Here is a 21,824-nt window from a genome sequence, read left to right on the forward strand (position 1 = left end):
GACGAACAAACACTTCAGAGGTTCCTTTCAAGTCTCTTTTAATAGTGTGCATCAGTGAGTTCAGACAACCAGTCAACTTTTTCCATGGATGTTTTTTTTTTTTTCCAGGATGGTAGTGAGGGGGAACAGGGAACAAATCAAGATATGGGGTACGGGGGGGGAGCTATTAACTTATTCATGACTTTTGATCACAGACCACTGCCATCTGGTAAGGCAACAGAAAAAGTGTTCTCCAGGTGACAAAAGTACCATCACAATAAAAAATAAATCAGTGCCATCCCAACATCACCCTTCAAACCCGCACACATACGCACACACACACACACACACACACACACACACAAACACACACACACAAACACAAACACACACTCAGTCACATACATACATTACCCACACACAGCTACGAGTAGGGAGAGGTTGGGGGTACTCACAGTTTAAAACCTTTACATATTTTTTCTCTCAACTGAGAAAAAGCGCTTCAAATAATAAATGGACTGTATTGTATTCCTCACCTTCCCTTCCTGTCCCTTTAAGTGTGTAGCGTGAGCATTGCTTTTCCCTCCTGCTCAGTACTGCTATAGAACAGTTGGTGATAATCCCAATACAGACTTTCATTGCACATTTCACCCTTTTCACTTAGTACAAAGGAATACCATACACTCAACTCTAGTGGTTTTACATCAACTCTTCCGCCAGGCTTCTCTCCATCACTCAGTCTGAAACAATGGAGACCAAATCATTAAAATGACACCTCCTACATGGGGAATATGCTTGGGTTTCTAACTTCACAAGGGGCCAGGGTGCAAAGACAGGCTGAGCAGCAAATGAGAAGGCATGATGTATGACAGATGAAACTTATACTGTTTACCATGTTGTTAGTCGCTTTGGCTAAAAAAGCGTCAGCCAAATGTAATGTAATGTAATGTAATGTAATGTAATGTAATGACAGGGGGGAGGAACGGAAATCCAAGGCGTTCTCAGCCAACAGTTTGAGCTGTAGGCTCCAGGGCAGCACTAGAAAGACAAACCCAGCAGTGAGTAGTGTGAGCACAGCTTAAGGTCAAATCAGAGGCCAGTCCTACTATAGTATGCCTACAATACAGTACCATTTATAGAGTAGTCTTCAGTGTTCATTAAATATTCAGAAAACATTAAATATTCAAATCAAGATGGTCCCACATAAAAGGGGAAGAAGCGGAATGCCATTCATGTTCAATGCCATGTCAACATAAAACAAACATTCTCCTTTTGTTTGTTTTGTAGAACCAAAAACATACTACAGATGCATTATGGGTGGATGTAACTGGTGTTTGAATGTGACATGCTAACGTTTTCAAAAATACTGCTATCCAACTTTTTTTTTTTGAGGACTAGGCTCCATATTTGAAAGTAAAAAGTATTTTTTCTTGTGAAAAACATTAAAACAATGCACTAAAAAGATGCTAATCATGTCATGAACAGAATCAAAATAAAAAATTACAGTATGACGTTAAAACATACAGTTCTTTTTTTCTGTACACAACCCAAAGACTATACAAACACTTTCAGACATAATGCTGAAAGCACCTTGTATTATACAACTCTATAAACAGTCAAGGTTGACAAAAACATTCTCTAAATAACCTGTACATATGGAAAAAAGTATCTGTAGAAGTCTGTGGTGGTTGCCCCCCCTACAAAAGGTAGTTCAAGCGAGAGAACTAAGAATAGCAGGCCATCAATACGGTTTATTATTGCAATGATGGTTGCGTTAGCCTCAAAAGTAATAAGCAAGGCTCTAGGACGAAGGGCAAACAAAGGGCCGTTCAGTAAACTTGGGACATGACCAGGAATTCAGCTGGATTCAACTTTGATCAGAAAAGAGTAAAGATGATTCTCAACTAAGCTCCTGGTTCATCCCCTGACTTCACTGGACAGGGTATTGACATGCCCAAAGGAACAGCCATAGTGGGGATCAAGGGTCAGATTCTGGAGGGAGCGAAAGGTTCTAGGAACTTTTTTCCCCACTTACCAACCCACACACACACACCAGTAGCCTGAAAAAAAAGCAGTAAACTGAAAATGGCATTCAAGTCCTCTGCTACCAGCGAGGATGGAAAACAAGTGAGGAACCAGGGCATGTTGCACCCCCCCCATCTCTCCATGTCTAGCTTCATAGCTCTTCTTCCATTTTTTACTGGGTCACTTTCTCCCTTCAGAGCTTCAGCTCATTGGCTATTTTGGAGGCAATGTTTTTGAAGGCGATGGAGGTGCCAGATATTCTCTTGAAGCGCACACCGTTGAGCGAGAGGCGGGGAAGCTTGCACACCTCCATCTCCCATTGGACCAGGCAGTCCTGCCGGGCGTCACCGTGGACACAGAAGAGCAGAAAGCGCTCCCGTTGCTCGTAGTCACAGTTATTGGCGTCCAACACCTTGCGGATCTCACGCATCATGTCTGACGGCTCCATCGAGGAGGTGGTCTTCATGCTCCAGGTGAAACGCAGGGAGCGCGGCTTGGAGTCACGGCCATCTTCCTTGGGCTCACCGGACGTGCTCCTACAGAGGCATGAAAAAAACACAACAGGACACATGTGACTCTCTTACACACACACACTCATAAACACATGCACACACACACACTCATAAACACATGCACACACACACACACACACACACACACACTCATCAACACATGCACACAGAACTGGAGGAGTAGGGATAGAGAAGATGAATAATTAGACTGATGACACGCACGCATGCTTACACACACACACACACACAATGGTCCAGGCAATAATTAGGCTGTGACAAAAAAACTACAAGAAAGACAGAAACACCAAAATTAACAAAAAGTGACAGACAATTACTAAACAAATGCAAAAACAATATACTAAAAAAGAGCTTTGCTTTGATTCAAACCACATTTAGAAGAAATTCTGCTAATAAACACGTCCAGACATGTCTCCAATCTTCTGCAAATGTCAATCAAAGATAGCTCTTCCATTTCCTACCAACTATGCCTGGGGCAGCAGTAGGCTACATCGCTTTATAGCATGAGAAATCCCCACAACCACATTTTCCCAGTCCTATATCAAATACCCTCAGCGAACCAGCACTATGGACAACTACAAAATCAATTCTATTTAACACTTACAAAAATAAAGGGCAAATGAAAACAACAGCAGCCTTGTCCTTTTGATACCCACACATGTCTAAAATGGTTTTCAATAGGAGACAGTAAGACTTGCTTGAATGGTAAGGTAATGGTCATTTCTCAAGAGGGAGAAGAGGCAGGTTGTTGAGGGCATTTGGGACAGGCCCTGGGGCTCAGTTTGGTCTACGCACAGGACACAAGTCTCACCTCAGGCTGTCAGTCCTGGCTCTGGCTTCACCCTCACTGGGAACCCTTGGAAGCAACCAATTAAGAGTTCAATTCCACAGACAAGCATAACAAGGCGTATATATGCATGCATTGTACACCTACACACATGCGTCGTTTAGAATAGCCAACACCTGTGGGGAGGATTGGTTAGTTTGTAATATACAGTGATGAATATAGTGTATAGTAGGAATGCTTTCTTCATATTTGTTTGATTTGTCAATATCTCCTTACTGCTTTAAAATATTTAGATTTGTACAATTCACAGGTTCTCAATCCTGGTCCTTATAACCTCCTGTGTGTGGTAAGTGTAAGCATTTCATTTTCCATGGACTTTGTTTTTTGCCATTTTGATATTTTATGTGCCATCTCCCAGAGAAAAGAAGACACAAGAAATGAGGCAGTGTGAAACAGATTCAAATAAGTCATTTGAAAGACAAGTTTATTGTCATGTTATCATAAAAGGATTTATCAGTAATGAAATGTCTTGTGCTCAAGAGCCAGCATTCTGAAGCAAATTGATTGATGAGGTGTGATGATTACACCTTTGTTTACCTTACCAGTAAAATGTTCTTGCTTTGTTATTTTTTTGTTATTCCTATCCTATCGTTTCACTTGTCAAACTGAATTTCATCAAACTACATTTTGGATAGCAATTTGGTTTCTACTCAGAAGTATTCACTTGTTGGCTCTATGATGTCTAAACAGTTTTCATCTATCCAGCAAAACAACCTCTACATGAACCCATACCCCATCGTTTGCAATAGATCTCCACCATGACCAAACACACACACACACACACACACACACACACACACACACAGGCAGGCAGGCATGGGATATGCAGGCTGGTATAATGCAGGTTAAGAAGTACTGCAGGGGCAACAGAGTCAGAGGAGGTCATTAAGTGAGCAGGAGGGGTGGCAGGGGTGGCAGGGCAGAAATGATGGGGGAACATGGGCGTGGTGGTGTCCTACCTCTGAGTCACCCTGAAAGAGAGAGTTCTAGAACACAAGAGAAAAGAAGGCATCCTTAAAGCCACCTGAAGCTCATTGAAGTACAATGCTTAGGAAGGTTCAGTCAGTAAATATTTTGTCTGAGAAGGGGAATTTTCCAGAAACAGGGTTGGGTTTCAATTTCAATGTGTTGCACCAAAAACATGTGGCGTCTAATTTACAGCCAAAATGCTGTACATCCAATGCTATAGACTGCTTTGGGAGCGCACAGGGCATCCTGACAGCTCCACATCAGCAGATGCACTGTGACTAGGGGCGAGGAACAATAATGCTAAATAAGATGGCTCATTGCACTTCAAGCAAACATATGCAGTGTTGCAAATGTATATGCAAATGGTGATGCTGCAATCCTATTATAGAACTCTTGATCCTTGTGAAATAAGTGATAGACACTTTTATATACTCTCCATTAATTGACCTGTGTGTCATGATTAGCTCAGGATCAAAGACAATTACAACAAATGTCCAAGTAATTACTAGATAGCATTATTGAGACTCTACAGTTTAATCTGTCTCAGATGCTAAGATGTGGGAAATGCATTGCTTACATAAATAAAAGGCCTTCAGTCGATTTGTATAAACAACAAAATAAAATGTAGTAAAAGGAGAAAAAAACTGAATGGCTGGAATGCAGAATACAGGGAACAACACTAACAGCACCAACAGCACTAGTGTGAAGAGACCTCTGGAAAAGATGAAGAGACCACTGCACATTTTTCTGATGTCATCCTACGGTTGCTGAGTGACATATGAATGAGTTGACGGTCCTGTTCAAATTTGCAGCGGTCATTTAACTTTGAATAAGAGCAGGGGGGCTGGATCTGGGGTGAAGTGGAGTGGCAGTGGCACACAGTAGAGATCAGTTGGCCAGCACTCTACACTTGCTGCTGATGCACCCCTAGGCCTTCTGCTTGTAATATGAATCAGACTGAACTTTTACAATGGTGAGGAGAACATTCCAGATGCACTGGAAATACAAGTCCACTAGTACTGAGGGCACACAACAAAACATCAGCTGCTGCACGTCGCTATTGTCTGGAAGAGCAACGATTATGGTGTAAGGGCTCTCAACTGACCTGCGCACAAACTTGGAGGTGATCTTGCTGATGATGCCCGAGGAGGTGCCGCGGCGCGCTTGGGCGAGAGCTCCAGTGTCGTGGGAGAGAGAGGGCGAGGCGGGCGGCCCGTTGTAGGTGGCACTGCGTCGGTCCCGGAGCTGCCCGCCGTGGAAAGTGCTGCGACTGGACGTGCCCCGCGGAAACCGTGTGCGGTCAGGCGTGCTGCTGCTGATGCTGTGGGCCGAAGGGGAGGCCGTGGGGGCGCGTGTGCTCGAGCTAGGGGTGGACGAGAGAGAGAGGCGAGATAAAAAAAATAGAAGAGAGAGAAACAACAGAGATAAAGATGATGGTAAACAGAGATGATCATGGAATTCCATTCTACCGATATAGACTGTAGGAGATAGGATATAGGAGATGGGATAAAGGAGATAGCAGATGGGATATAGGCGATAGGAGATGGGATATAGGAGATGGGATATAGGAGATGGGATATAGGAGATAGCAGATGGGATATAGGCGATAGGAGATGGGATATAGGAGATGGGATATAGGAGATGGGATATAGGAGATGGGATATAGGAGATAGCAGATGGGATAAAGGAGATAGCAGATGGGATAAAGGAGATAGGAGATGGGATATAGGAGATGGGATATAGGAGATGGGATATAGGAGATGGGATATAGGAGATGGGATATAGGAGATGGGATATAGGAGATGGGTGATGGGATATAGGAGATGCGATATAGGATATAGGAGATGTGATATAGGATATAGGAGATGGGATATAGGAGATGGGATATAGGAGATGGGTGATGGGATATAGGAGATGGGATATAGGAGATGTGATATAGGAGATGTGATATAGGAGATGGGTGATGGGATATAGGAGGTAGGAGATAGGAGGTACTGATATGAGGTTGTCTGGTCCAATGTGGCCTCACCCTTTGTACTCGGCGTTGTCCTCAATGGGAGGCAGGGGGGACTTCACAGGGTGCCCAGAGGCGGACATGGACTTCATGTGGCGTGACCGTGTGGATGCCATGCCTGAGGATGGGGATGTGCCACTAGCTGAGGCAGACATCTCACTTAAACTGAGAGAGAGAGAGAGAGAGAGAGAAAGAAAGAAAGAAAGAAAGAAAGAAAGAAAGAAAGAGACAGAAAGAAACTATGTAAGAAAGGCGGCCAATACATGTCTTCCCTATTCCATGTAGTGAGTTACAAACAACCTGGTGTCCAAGATCACTACCGCCGGTGCCACCCTCCCTCCTGGAATATTTCACTGCTCCTCAATGCCACACGAGAGCTATTGGACAGCCTCATACAACGTCCCTAGTATCTTACTGTAGGCTGTTCCTTGTATCTGTCCCTAGTATCTTACTGTATTACAGGACATTGGCAGAGAGGAGGTGAATTATTTACACTTATCATGTTATTACAAAAGATAAAAACATTATAATGAGGAATTGCACGATATGATAGTCATGCATCATCATATGCACCGCATATCTCCCTTAGTTCAATAATCCCCACAAGTGCAAGCACATACACACGCATACATGAAGAGCTACAGTTTCCTTATTTTAATTCTGTACAATGGATATTGTTGAGTGAGTGAGTGAGTGAGTGAGTGAGTGAGGGAGGTCATCAGCACACCTGCTGTCCTTGCCGTTGGGAATGGCCGAGTAGCGCTCGGTGCTGGAGCGCTCACACACATACGTGTTCCTCCGTGTCATCGCTCCTGCTGCACTGCTCTGTTCACACACACAAACACAGAGAGGAAGTTAGATCCAGCCACACAACCACACCCCTGCCTGATGTGGGCCACATCGTCCCACCCACGAGAGTGTGCACCCACCCCTGAGGCTGTGGTGGACCTCCGGTGCTCCTGGGTGACCAGTGGAGAGGCGGCCATCTCTCCCTTGGAGCTGGAGGTGGGCAGCTTACGCCCATTGTCCCAGTCTTCCTTCTTCTCCCCCTCCACACTGTTGGCCTGCACCCGCTTGGTGTAGGACACGGCTGGGGGGACGGAGGGCGCCACTGCAAGACAAGAGCCACCGCAGTTAACCGACCAATCTCGCCTCGGACACCAGGCCTCTCTATGCGCACTAGTTACCGTTGTGCTTCATGCCAAAAACGGTCATGCTCACCATAATCACTATAGCGACGTTGCTTCTGACTGGCCGATGTGCTGCGCTGGACTTTTGAGGTGTGGGCAGGTGATTGGCCAGAGCTGTTATTGAGGTCACTGCTGGGCCGAGTCCTCTGGCACAAATTGAGGTTGGACAGTGATTCACTCCCCTCAAACTGGACACAAAAGACGGACAGTCAAGCACCACGCCGCTTACAACAGAGTATCAATATGATTTACAGCCGCAGCCCGATGACTCCCCCCACAGCACCACTTTCCACTGACCTCAGCGTGTTTCCTTCCCAGCAGCAGGTATGTGGCCATGACCTCATCATACTTCTGGCCCACGAGTGACTCTGTGACCTCATCCTTTGGGAAGCCCATAGTGACCATCAGCTCTGTGTGACAGGAAAGGCAAACAGAGAGATCAACAGAGGGACAGGACCACAGTACGAGTACGAGACTTGAAATTGAGATAGGGCCGGCTATTTCTGAAAATGCAATGTTCTTTTTTTCAAATACCACACAAAACTGCAAACAGAAAGTGCAAGTGTTTTTATCTAGTTTTAGACACCTGTACTAGCAACCTTAGCTTATAAATAAAATAATGATAAAATAAATATTAATACAAATTATAAAACAAATGAAAAGCATAAAAACAGGTATGTGTGTGTGTCACACCAAATAAAAATATTTTCCTCTCATAACTTTTTTAAACCTGGCAAACTATAGGCGTCAGGGTTAAGAAAGCAACACCATTGCATTTTTATATCAAAATTTCAAAAGGCCATGGCTTTAAAATGGTCAGAGATAAAGTCCTACTGTAAATGTAAAAATCTTTGTAAATTTACCCATCTAATTTGCCACTGGATGGCAAGCACCTCAAATTATGCACCTTTCAGTAAATACTGGATGAACATATTTGAGCAGGTTTACTTTCCTTTTTTCATATTACCCACATAACAAATTAACAGGAAAACACCTAAGATGTATATGGTTTCTAAACCACAAGGCCTACAATAAAGTATTCTGGTCAAATCAGTTCCTATCGCGGGTAATCTGAGTACCCAGAAGTTCGCATCATATTGCGGGTGACTTTGTAGTTTAGAGCCCTATTTCTACTAGCCCTGCTGTCTGTACCACGTCCATTACGGACACTATCATCACGATTACCACTGCAACCTCCAAGCTATGTTGGGCAGAGGGTCGAAATAAGCATGGTATGCTTAGTGGACACAGTCGTATACACGCAGATGCACCTCCATTCAATAGAGTAGACGATCGATCATAATCTCCAAAAGGATATTCTCCTTCAGATTTAGAATAGGTGAATAACATAGCCTACCTAAGACTTCATCACACGTAAACGTTTTTCAACATTTGGTGTAGGCCTATTTCTGCTTAATTTCTGCTTCAATTTATGCAACACTATGGCCTGCATCGCTTCCACGTCATTACAAATGCACGTCTTACGCGTTTCTCACGTGTAATACAAGTATTTCCTGAAAACTTTGCGCAGCGATTTTGGGTTTGAATGAAGCTCTGGATGTCTAGCACATAGTGGAGCAGAGTACAAATGAGATTTGTCACCGTACTTGGAACTATCGTCTATTTTCAGTATCGTTGTTTGTTGCAATTAAAAATAGTCTCAAGGGCCGAATTACATTATTATTTTGACATACGTCGCGGGCCGGAATTGGGCCGGACGCGGGCCAGATGTTTGAGACCCCTGGTCCAGACAAGGTCAAGCTAATGGAGGGGTTGAGGGACCAAGGCAGGGGACAGAGAGACTAAAGCAGACCTATTCTGTCTGGATCTTTGAAGTCGGGCTCTGGTTCTGTGTAGGGCTTGAGTTCCTCCTCCTCATGGGCCACGTTCATCCAGCGGTCCTTCATGATTTGCTGAAAGAGATAGTGTAACAAAATGACACCCTTAATGTTTACACATTCATAAATAAGATGGCTACAAGCAAGTGTCTATCATATGTCATATGCACCCTAATGTTTGCCTATGTGAAAAAAATGCCTGAAATACACAAAATACAAACACGTCTCCACTTCAGTTCCATCTCAATCTCAGAAACAAGACGATACAATTAATTTAATAATAAAAATAGTAACTATAGAATACAAATAACAGTATACAAATAATTCCAAGATGATGTAGGAGACCTAACCAGCTAATAAAAAAACATAAATGCTAACATAAATGCCTGCTCCACACCAAATGTAAAGCCAATGCAACTGTAAGCCAGTGTTAAGTCTCGTCTATAGGGTTCCTGTGCGTCTCTGTCCATCTGAGTGGCAGCATGGTCATACCTCCAGGCTGCCCCGCTTGCCAGGGTTGAGGACCAGGAGTTTCTTCAGCAGGTTCTCACAGTCTGTAGACATGTAGAAGGGAATACGGTACTTTCCCCGTAGCACCCTCTCTCTCAGCTCCTGGAACACACACACACACACACACACACCTTTAATTGTTTAGAGTTTCAAGTTGTAACTGTTTTTGTTCAGATGAGTAGTAAGCAAACAAGTGTGCAGTAGATAGGATCACCGGTTTTCACTGTAGTAAGAACTGCCCAGTACCATTACCAGGGCAGCACAACTTCTTAAGTGCTACTGACCTTGAGGTTTTGTCCATCAAAAGGCAGCGAGCCGCTAACCAGCGTGTACAGGATGACCCCCAGGCTCCAAACGTCCACTTCGGGCCCGTCATATTTTTTGCCTTGAAAGAGCTCAGGGGCAGCGTAGGGAGGGGAGCCACAGAATGTGTCCAGCTTGCTGCCAATGGTGAACTCATTACTAAAACCAAAGTCGGCTATTTTAATATTCATGTCTGCGTCCAGGAGCAGGTTCTCAGCCTGGGAGAAGAGTGGGGTAGAAGTTGGAACAGGAGAAAGAAAGAGAAAGAGAGAAAGAGAGAGAGAGAGAGAGAGACAGAATATATAAGAAAATAATGATATTGCAAAACAGTCCTGTGTGAGGAGGAGACAGGTGCCAGTACCTGGTGGGGGTCAGCGCACTCACCTTGAGGTCTCTGTGAACTATCCTCTTTTGATGACAATATTCCACAGCTGATACAATCTGGGGAAGACAGTAGCATTTCAAGCACCCATTCACACTGAACATTTCAATGACAATAAGATACATGGCGCTACACAGAGCAATAGAACATCCATATTGTTGTTACAAAACTCGAATGTCAGGCTTTATAGACCAAGATGCTGAATGTTGTGTGTGCGTTTACCTGACGGAACTTTGCTCTGGCTTCTTTTTCCTTCATTCTCCCATGTGCAACCAAGTAGTCAAACACTTCTCCTGGAGTGGGCCAGAGTTTAGACACAGAAATCAGCTGTACCGTTTCTACATGTCACTACCCAATGAAATACACAATGAAACACATAATATGCATCCTTACCTCCACTGGCATACTCCATTATTAAATAAAGGGTCTTCTCCGTCTCAATCACTTCAAATAATTTAACTGGGTAAACAGAGTGACACAATGGAGGATGGATTAATGCTGATTCCATCACAAGAGACATTACTGCAAATATTTACAAATACCTTCATACAACATGCACACCATAATCCCATTAAGGTCCATATTCTGGTTAAGGCTCTTTTCAGAATGAGGAGTTTACATGTGGAGTGCAGCAGTGTTGAGCTACGGGAGTATTCCCTTTTACATGACATACTGCAAAACTTCCAATCATAGCGAGACTATAATAAATGCATTTTTACGTACATCATACTGAGAAATGGGTTTTCATATCCAGGAAAATGCGCGCACGCACACACGCACACACCTATAGTGGCAAAATACTGAATGTCTCCCATCACATTCATCTCATTAAAGAGACAGGAGACACCACGGAGATAAAGGCCCAGGAAACTGCAGTCAATTACCAAGAGCTTATTTAAGGACTACCTCGAGGACAGACAGAGAGAGTGAGACCAGACATTAAAGTAAGTAAGAGTAAGTGGGTGAGTGAGTGAGTGAGTGATGAGAGAAAAGCTGTGTGCGTGCGTGTGTGCGTGCGTGTGTGCGCCAGACAGAAGGAATGGCTAAGCCTCTCAGCACTGTTTTCAGTTTGCTGGAATTGAATTAGTGTCTCCTACAATGTAGGGGTAAGCTTTTCGAGAGAGAAGCAACAGGCAAGGCTCGTTGTCTATCTGTTTTGGAGTGGACAATCACAGCTCTCAACCTGAATTATCCATCCCAGCACTCTTAGAGCCACAATCTACTGCTCTACTAATTCCTCCAAGATACTCACATACTGTCAACTAACTGTATCAACTAAAGCACACAGCTTTGGACCACAGGGATGCCCTACAGACCCGTGAATTTAAACCAGTAGGAGTAAACCAATTAAAAATGCAATCATCTCAATCCCGTCACTTATGATCTGAAATAGCTTTCTGTGCAGTACAATTCAAACGGTCACATACATGATTTGCAGATTTCAGATGGATTGTCGGTGCACTAACTACTTGATTACACTCTTGGACTAGTTGCTGTAGTTGTAGGATTTCCTAATGGACAGAAACAACTGCTGGACATCATTAATATTGCTGTCACCTGTTATAATCAGTTTATCATCCCTCAATTTGCTTGAACTTTCTCACATAAATATCTCATGTGGTATCACTGGTCACTTCATTGGTCATTTGGTATTATTGGTTACTTCAGAGTGGCAAGTTTTACATGGCACAAATGTTTTAGGGAGCTGCATATGGATGGAGAGTCTCCTCTACTGTATGGAATGCTCATCATAATCAGGTCAAGCTAATGACCAAGGGGAGCAGAGAAACAACAAACATGGGAAAGGTCTTACCAATATTAGGGTGATTCAAGATCTTCATAATCCTTACTTCACGAAAGAGCTGGTAAAAAAAGAAGACAGAATTGTCAAGAGTAGCTGTTGCAGTAAAAAACAGTCTGGTGTCATTGGCAAACAAATTATTTAAGGCTCCCATTTCAGTTTTCTATAAAAGGTTCTACACATTCCACAGACTCTAAAGGAAGTGAATGTGCTTTCCAACACTAGAGAGAAGGACCAGGAACAAGGACTGAGAACAATGTAGCGACACATCAATTTATCACATGACAATAAAGCCATCCCCTAAGACGATAGGTTGTTGGAGAATTTCTGGTGGAGCTTGGTCCTAGGAGACTCGGTTATAGACTCTGTTTTATAGAATGTAATGTACACTACACTTAATGCTTACACAAATGTGGCTTATTCAGAAAAAAGTAGACATGATGAATATGCTATGACGGATGCAATTGTTAGATGACAGTGAGTGTGCAACAGCTCTACGCTTGGGAGAAATAAAGCAGCCTAATTTTAGGTTACTTAGGAAATCAAACAGCATTCGACATTCAGAAGTTCTTCTCTTTCTCCAAAAATTATGTCTGTCTGGAGTCTCTCTCTCTCCCTCTCTGTGTGTGTGTGTGTGTGTGTGTGTGAGGTTGTGACGTGTGGGTTTGTGTGTGTGAGAGAAAGAGAGAGAGACGTGTGTTTTGTGTGTGTGTATTTGGCCAAACATTTTCTGACACACACACACACACATTGGCTTTCCTTGACTCATTCAGTGTGCATTCTTTGGCTCTTTTCAGCACAGGCATAAGCACAAGGGAGTTGCTCCTCACCTCTCTGTCTATTAACTATGGAACAGTGAAGCTTTAGAGAACATGCGGGATCATAGGACCAGGTGACTGAATGACACAGCATGCCAATGCAGGGAACTGAAGCATATTAAAATGAATGCAAACGTGTGCAACTGTAACAGTAAAATTGACCATTCGTCTACGGTGTCAACATACAGCTACAAGTGACCAACTAAGTAATTAAGACCACAACGTGGGTGATGAGGGGATGATGGGTGTATTGATCAGAATACCCTCAATTTAAAAGTGTGTTTGATCCCTATATCTAAAAAACACTGCATAGTCTTAAAAGGACTTTCAGGAGAAATGTTAATCATCTTGCTAACTTATCAACATGTATTTATTATTCATTATATTGCTGCCTAACAACCTATCTGAAGCCAGAAGTGTTGAAATGAGAAATTCCTTAACTGAGAAGTGGAAAGTTACACACACAAACCTCACTTCCAAGTTGCTGGAATAAGCCGTTACCAAACGATGCCCTGTGTTACGGATTTACTCTCAACTCTCCCTACACGTCCCCACTGGGTCTGACATCTGACTCCCCCTGTCCTGTGCTAACTCCAATTATGGTGTCAACATTACAGATGGGCCTCACCTGGAGGCAGACAGAGGTGGCACAGAGACGTCTTGAGTCATCACAGTGCTCAACTCCACGCTGGGAAACAGATGCTCCTGGGGATTTCTGTCCCATTAAACACTTCTGACCATGAAGTCAGTGATACTCAAGATTCTCTAGATCATTACTTGCACAGTGTCAGTAATTCTTGTTATTGAGTTAATGCTGGTCACTCATGGCACAGTTCCTCATGGTTCTGATGCAAAATGCTCAGATGACACAGAATCTCGGGTATCCTCGCTGCCCCTTTCAGGAATTTCCTTAACAGATCCTTCACCTCTTGAGGCTATTCAGCAAAATGCATTACAAGGCAAGCATTGTATAACACATTGCACGAAATCCTACTGTAGATTATGAGAGCTATGCAAGCAGATGCAGCTGTGAGAAAATGAACCAGATGAACACGGCTGACATAAAAAAAATGAATGCCAAACCTGGCTACTTCTACAAACTTCTACTACAAACACTACCCTCCCATCAGTCTACTAAGCGTCCCCCAGGACAAGCTCAGGAAGCCATGACTGACACACAGTGGTACCATGGCAACCATTGGCAACTCTGATGTCGTATGACTTACAGATCCAAGGTCACAAACAGGAGGCTATCCTGGATGTACGCAAACGTCGTAATGGCTCTATTCCATGAAATGGCCTCCAGGAAGAAACCAGATAATACTCATGGTGTCTGGGCCTGAACAGTGCTTTGTGAAAAATTTTACAGTGCAGGGTACTGTACTGGTGAGTTGGTGTTGCTGTAAACGTCTGTAAACGGTTTGTTGCAACTGCACATTATGGTCACAGATGTGGGGAAAGAAATGCTAAAAGACTTACTTACCTTTTGTAGACTAGTTGGGTTTAACTGTGTCTTGTCAATTATCTTTACGGCTACCTGTGGGGTGGACACAAGGAGGGGGATTTTAAGGAGCAAAACTCTAACAGTACACACAAACATAAACAAAATAGCTAAAATACAACACTCTTCATATAAAGTGGTTTAATTTATCATTTAACACAGTTCAGATATAAAAGCTTTCATTTGAAATATACATTTCAATAGTTTCTGACTTCCAGTACATGCAAACACCAGGGATTTTAACAGTGAAAATGTCACAAAAGTGATGCTGCTTCCTTTCATTGCCTCTAGGGTCTATGCTATACACTATAAGAGCTGCCCGGACACCCTGGCATCCTGTGCAGCGCAGCCATGTGATGGAGCGTCTGAGTGGCTTACGCAAGAGCAGCTCTGTCCAGTGCTCTGACCAACACACTGACGTCCACAGCATCAATAATACAGTCCGATTCCTGCAGTACAGAGTTGAGGCCTGGCCTCTCAGCTTTTACACATCACACATGTTAATGTTGACACACGTGCAGAGGGCAGGTGTGCTAGCATGCCTACCCCTTGACATGATTCACCTGACAGATTATGAGGGATGCTATTAAATCACTGTTCACATTAATGGACACAGGTTAGGATAACTCTGAACACTTCCCAGACTCACCTCTCTCCCTGTCAGCAAGTGGCGTGCCAGTTTCACTTTGGCAAAGTTGCCCTTGCCAATAGTCTTCATCAGTCGATAGTTGCCGATGTGAGGCTGCTCATCTGTGATGGAGGTCACCGAGTTCCTGCACCGGGGCAGGCTCTGCCGACTGCCAGACTTGGTGGGAGGGGCGGGGGGCTCTGGGCCGCCATCCACGGATGTGTGCTGTGGAAATGAGGTACATCAATGAGACAATCTCTTCATTACATCAGAGACACTCCCTGCACCCCAGAGTAAGAGAATCTGAGCAGTTAAGCAGGTTTTAGAGGCAGGATTTAACACTCAACACAGAACACAAACTTATTACGTCGCTTAACTCCACCAAACCAACACAGTGTCGCTGTGCACTGTAGTCTACCACTGTACTATTAGAGTCATAGCTGCATAGAAGCACTGGGGCACAGCTAATGAGCACTGATACAAATTATAGTGTAAGTTGTTGAATCATCTAGTAACTCGTGTTATGAAAGCTGAGATGGGAGCAGCACAATGCTGGCATACAGAGATATAGGAGTCACTCTTAAAGACCCAATTCATCTTCATGAGCCTACTGGTGGAAGACTCCCATCTCAATATCAGGTCACATTTGCAAGATAAGAAGAGTAGGCCTAGTGCTCAAATAAGAGTAGTCAACAACCTTTTATTTGAAATCTGCACTGTAGCTAGGTTTCGTGCCCCTAGTGAGTGTAATGTGTGCTCTTCCACTTGGGCCAATTGTTTTGTGGATATTTAATGGTGATAGTAGTGCTCTCAATATGCAGCACATGCAGCCTATTCACTCAAGACCTAAACATTTTAAAATAAAATTGAAGGAACCTCACTGCAGATGTGAGTGGTCACATTTCTGACAGATGGGTGTGGTTTTGGGCCACGCCCCAACACATCTGCATCCAGGCACAGACAATCCAAGAGGGTGGAAGGATGTTACAAAACTTCTTTTTCAAAACAGATAGATAATAGATCCTATAAAGATTTTTAAGAGATCCCATCATTTTACACAGAACTTCTTCTGTTTACACCACTGTGCCATGTGTATTTTGAAGCTATTAGACACCCGTTTTCACTAGATGCCTATAAGGTAAACATAATTATGATATCCTGCCAAAGAGTTCCGCCATTGTGAGCCATCAGACAGCAATAACCCTTACTTCTCTGTTGTAGAGGGTCTTTACGCTGATAACATGGCACGACACTGGCTTGTCTATGTTGGAATTAAGAGGAATAGCATGTCGGTAAAGTAGCCTACAAATGAGCTTCACTGTTATTAGTTGTTCATGGTCCCCCTCTCTGGCACAGTTTTAACCCAATAGAGCCCCATCAACCCCCCTCCTGTCTCCTTATACAGACTCCGTACGGGCCATTCTGCAGTCGAGAGCTGAAGGTGAGTCTAAGGGCACTACAGACAGAATATAATAAAACATTGCTACATGCTGTATAGCTCTGTTTAATCATCTTCCTGACATGGATACACAAACTTAATGGACTTTACAGACAGATTGCTGTGTGTGTGTATGATGAGGTCAAAGACACAACAAAGATGTCCATGCTTAAGCATACAACTTCAAAGAATGAGTAGGCACTTACAGACATGGTAACAGAATTTCCTCAAGTCTTCACAAAGACGTCTAAAATAGCTCAAGGGGAGAGAGCACAACACATGGGCATCTAGGACTTTGATGACCACCACCACAGTCAGTGTCATGGTCTACTGTGTGTCCTGCAGCAGAAGCAGCACTGGGTGGGGCTCCACGTGTACATACACATGCACACACACGCACACACAGTAGTTGTGACGCAGCTCCCTACTAGATCATTGGATGGGATCAATATTAAATTGGAGCGCAAGTATTGGTAGGTAGAATTGATAACAACTAATAATTCATTTAACAACTGACAATCCCTTGAGGTGGATTTGATGCACCCCGACAATGTTCCGGTCCTATCCCTGGTCCTAACCCACAGGCCCACTCCGGACTGACAAAATCATGAGTCTCTTCAAACACATTTGCTAGTATTCATTGTGAGAACTAATGATTTATAGCTATGATTTACAACAAGTTCATCAAAACTAGTGTTTGGCTGATGGACAAGATCATCATCCATCATCATGGACAACAGTCAACAGTCATCGTGAAGTTGAGTCAGCACAGACAGCGGGAGGCACCCTGCCATACTGTACATCATTTCAGTGGCTCTGCTAGAACACATCACAAGTTTGCAACAGTTCATTCTGAACTAAAGCAATTACAGAGGAGAGCATGTTTAAAAATGAGTTCTTCTAATTTTGTGAAAATATATTCCTCTACTCTATCAAAATATGACACAGTAAAACAATTACTGTAGTAATAGTTGTTTCAATCTGAAAACTATTTCACCAAAGCAAAGGGTTACTTTTTCCTGGGTTGGTCTGATCTCCTCAGAGCCCCTCCTGAGTGTCCACTCAAGGCCAGTTCCTGAGATTAATCCTAGACGAAAACATTTTCAAGTTTTCTTTTACTCTAAGTGACAGTTCTACCCAAACACAAAAAAGTTGCTATGTCGATAATCGCCTATAGAGGATCGCTAAGATAATGGCAGAAGTACCGCCATTGTCATGTTATGAGGTTATGTGCCATCAAAATGGAGAGTTATGTTAAGGTAAAAAAAGACTCTTAAATTGTCCATTAGTCATTGGAAATGATTTTTGATATGTTATGACATGTTTATGTCTGCCCCCCTTGCTCAAGGCTATTATCTTACAGATACAATCTGGAAATGAATCTTACAGATACATCTTCATTGGTATGGTAACCCAGATAAGGAGTCCAATGTAGAGTCCTTAGTAGAACACTGGACTAAAGTGAAATATATCCTTTGGTCAGAGTGGAACTGTCCTCTTCATAACATACTCGACGGAGGAGTGCAAAAAGTACCGGTACTCTTCTAGGACATTCATGCATTAATGCATTGACGCTTGCCAGATAAGTGCTACCCAACATTTTCAGAAGTTAATGAGATTTATTGAACGCAAACTTGTATTTCAAATGTAGTTGCCTAGTACTACACTTCCAATGTGAACATGAAGAATTCTGCAAGTCATGCTCATTGAACAACTGAAGCAGCCATACATTGAAATGTAATTTGGTCCACTTGGGCCAACGAGGCTACTATGCCTTGTATCAAGAACAAGACTTACAAGTACCTTAAGGTTATAGCCATGAACATTTTGCCAAACAACTACTAGGGCCAGGCCTCATTGGCAGAATTTAATTTAATTCATGATAACCTTAATGTAATGTGTACCATATTATTTATTGATGCAACTGCCAATTATGCACCGTTAAATTATTTACTGTCCCCTCCGAACAAAGGATACTATATTTCTGATTGCCAAGAGAAAAAGCGGAACCTTGTTTTAGGAAGCATCAGGACCCCTGATAGTGTTTTGTACAGAACAATCTGATAAAATGCCTAACTTAATCTATGTACGTACAGCCTTTCATATACAAATTACCATGACACTCAATTTCAAAGAAAATCAGATTTTCCCTAGTCTGTTTCTGGGCTCAAAAGAAGGAAAGATCAACAACTCTGACCACTTGTTTACCAGACATCACTAGTGTGCGTTGGTCCCCAGCCTGACACAGAGAGTGTGAGACAGTGGCTAGAGACGGAACGCTACTGAGTGAAAGTGTGTGTGGGGTAATAACTACAGGAGAAGGGACTTAGCATCCTTTCCTGGAAGGGCACCAGAGGCACTTCTCCAGGCCTTTCTGAAGGGCGCTGACACACCAGCAGCATTCCGGTGTTAGCATGACAATGAGCGCATTGCCTGGACACAGCATTCCAGAACGGCACATTAGCCAACCCCCTATCCTCCAACCTTCCAGCCAGCCACCCCCACCAGTGCTGTCTTTAAAAGGCCTACAATCTCCTCGACTCCAGCTAGTCTTATGCAATTGTGTCAGAAAGCCTTGCCAATGATATGCCAAGCTTCAGTGAACTTTCCTTATAGTTTCTCTCTGCCTCACCACACACAGTGACTCACTCGCTCGCACAAACACTCCTGAGCACTCAAAGAAGTAGCCTACACATGTGCACTACTGTTCAGTGAGTCACTTATTACCGTCTTACTGTCTAAGGTTTGAGGTGTGACCTCAGAACAAGTGATGATGGCTTTCTGCAAAAGGTGACTGTGTGGCTATATCTTTCCCAGAGAGATTTCCGAGAGAACGTTTCATTGATCCATGAAGCCTCACGCAGGACCTGTCTTTGCATAAAGGACAGAATAGTGCACAGTCATGGACTTACACAGCCAAAACAGATACCCTTGGCATTAAAATGTTAACAACACAATACTTCACAAACATAATCCCATTTATAATGGATAACTATGTTTAGGATATCGCTATACTGCTCTGCTGAGGTAGGAAATTTGAAACAAAACATTTCAGTTTATCCACAGTATTGATCCAATGGGATAAGCAGGTACTGATATCAGCCCAGCCCTCTGTGCCCCAATCGAAGACATCTGAAGTCAACACATTTCTGAAAGCAGATATCAAACAAACATTGACAAATCTGTATTGTGAGTTAAAAGGAACATAAATAACACAAATAGCAAGGTAAAAACCAAACATTTACATCTACACTGAGACTTGAAGGACTAGCCACATGAAATAAAAACGTGTTTCAACCCTTCTTTCGGTCCCAGGTCATACACAAGACTGCCCAGACCTACATCGACCCGAAAACTCATTCTGTGCTCAGTGCACAACAGTATGGGGCAGAGAGGAAAGGTCCATCCCAGAAACAGGCCCACTTCGGCATACTAACACACAAGCCCCTGTTCTGTCAGCGCACTGCCCTCAGCGTATAGTTCCAGTGAACAGAAAAAAAAATACCATCAATCATCAACAATGACTGGGATATCCTACTACTATAAATGATATAGCCTATGCATTTCAGGTTTTACCGCAAGAAATTGAATGGGCTACTTCATCGGACAAAACCAGTAGTCTGAATTTAAATTATATTTCAATTCATGCACTAGATCCCAGTGATGGGCGCGTGCATCAGTGAACAGTGATCAGTGCGATTAAGCGACATGATTATAATATCTTCGATTTAGATGAGGTAGCTGATACTTTCATTCTGTTTGATACATTTATGGAACTGGAGGCCACAAAGCGAACATTTGCACATTAGACCTCAGCATTAGTATTGTGGGAGTAGGCTAACGTTGTGTACCAAGCAGAAACAATGAGGTTCACTAAAAACTTAGGCCTATTTCAAAAAGCATAGTCATGTGCAATGTGAATTTAAAAGTTCACACAAGCTGTGCAAACAGGACACTGTTCATTAGACGTAATGTTTCCATGTTGAGGCCAACCAGCCCTATCACCATCAGAAATAGCCTCTATCAGATTTGTTATCATCGATGGTGATGATCAAGAACTTACACAAACACGTCTGGGAGTTTTTCGAATGCCAAACTCTAAAAATTGTGCATGGGGTTCAGATTAGATTATCAATGCACCACTATAAAATAACGTTGATTCATTCGAAATCGGCAAAAACCAAAGGGTCGCAGGTATCGGCGGCTAAATCATCAGCTGGCAGGCTAGCTAGTTGGCCAGGCGATATTGAAAGCAAACCTCCAGCTTGCTACAATTAACATTACGGTGCAGCGACATCACTTCAATTGCCACTGGCTAAAATGTAACCAAACGTTTTTCCTTGTGCATATTATATCCTGGTCATTCAAACGAGAAAATGAGTAACATTCCTGCACTTACATTTTCGGTATCGCGTTCATTCACAGTGGGCAATGGCGTTCTGGTCGACATTTTGTGCTTTCAGGCCTCTTCAAAAACACCAAGGCAGCGTAGAGAACAGCAGTAAGCTACTAGGGAGGATGATATTTTTCCTACTCCAGTTGCTAGACCACCAACATTCCAACCAGACCGACTGATCGGTAATAGTCCAAACTACATATCCATCTTCTGGTACCCCTCGCAGTGGGCTACTGGTATGGCCTTGCCTGATAGATGCGACCCAGGTACTCAGAGGAAGCGAATAGCGGACTCCGCGTAAGATGAGTTTGAAATGAACAGTGCGCTATAAGCATTGATCCACCCGGCAAACACAGCTAGGAAGAGGGGGGCATTCTTATTTGAAGCCGTCTGTGAAATTCACCCAACCTCAGCTCTGTTGATCGAATGCAACGTTTGTTTAGTTTGTTGATGTTGTTTTTGGTCGGGCTGAGCGGTGCAAAGTGAGAAAAAAAAACAGTTTCGGCTATTTGATCAAGATGTTTTTCTTTCTTTTGAAATGTTCGAAATAGCCTTATTCAAATACAAACCGGGGGTCGTCTGTATGCCAATTCCCCCTTAAATGATATTTGTAAGTGAAAATACAGCAAGGGTAATCTGTGTTTATCTGTTAAAT

General features: G+C 43.2%; 1 protein-coding gene across 2 annotated transcripts; it reads right to left on the minus strand.

Annotated features, from left to right (window-relative positions):
• Positions 1-21: 21 nt before the first annotated feature.
• mark1 (MAP/microtubule affinity-regulating kinase 1) lies at positions 22-21,810 on the minus strand. 2 transcript variants are annotated; one of them, XM_042104812.1, is made up of 18 exons: positions 21,173-21,808; positions 15,357-15,560; positions 14,690-14,743; positions 12,401-12,449; positions 10,981-11,046; positions 10,810-10,880; positions 10,590-10,646; positions 10,187-10,423; positions 9,885-10,004; positions 9,368-9,467; positions 7,852-7,964; positions 7,586-7,742; positions 7,294-7,475; positions 7,092-7,189; positions 6,380-6,529; positions 5,456-5,713; positions 3,346-3,390; positions 22-2,540 (listed from the first exon to the last, which is right to left on the minus strand). In XM_042104812.1, the coding sequence occupies exons 1-18, from the start codon at positions 21,221-21,223 to the stop codon at positions 2,198-2,200; spliced, it is 2,355 nt and encodes a 784-aa protein (XP_041960746.1). In that variant the 5' UTR covers positions 21,224-21,808; the 3' UTR covers positions 22-2,197. The 2 variants fall into 2 exon arrangements, with proteins under 2 accessions (XP_041960746.1, XP_041960747.1); XM_042104813.1 differs by lacking the exons at positions 22-2,540; positions 3,346-3,390 and adding an exon at positions 3,397-4,367 and having other exon boundaries at positions 21,173-21,810.
• Between the last annotated feature and the right edge of the window lie 14 nt (positions 21,811-21,824).

The sequence above is a fragment of the Alosa sapidissima genome, chromosome 9, assembly GCF_018492685.1.
Source record: "Alosa sapidissima isolate fAloSap1 chromosome 9, fAloSap1.pri, whole genome shotgun sequence".
Lineage (NCBI taxonomy): Eukaryota > Metazoa > Chordata > Actinopteri > Clupeiformes > Clupeidae > Alosa > Alosa sapidissima.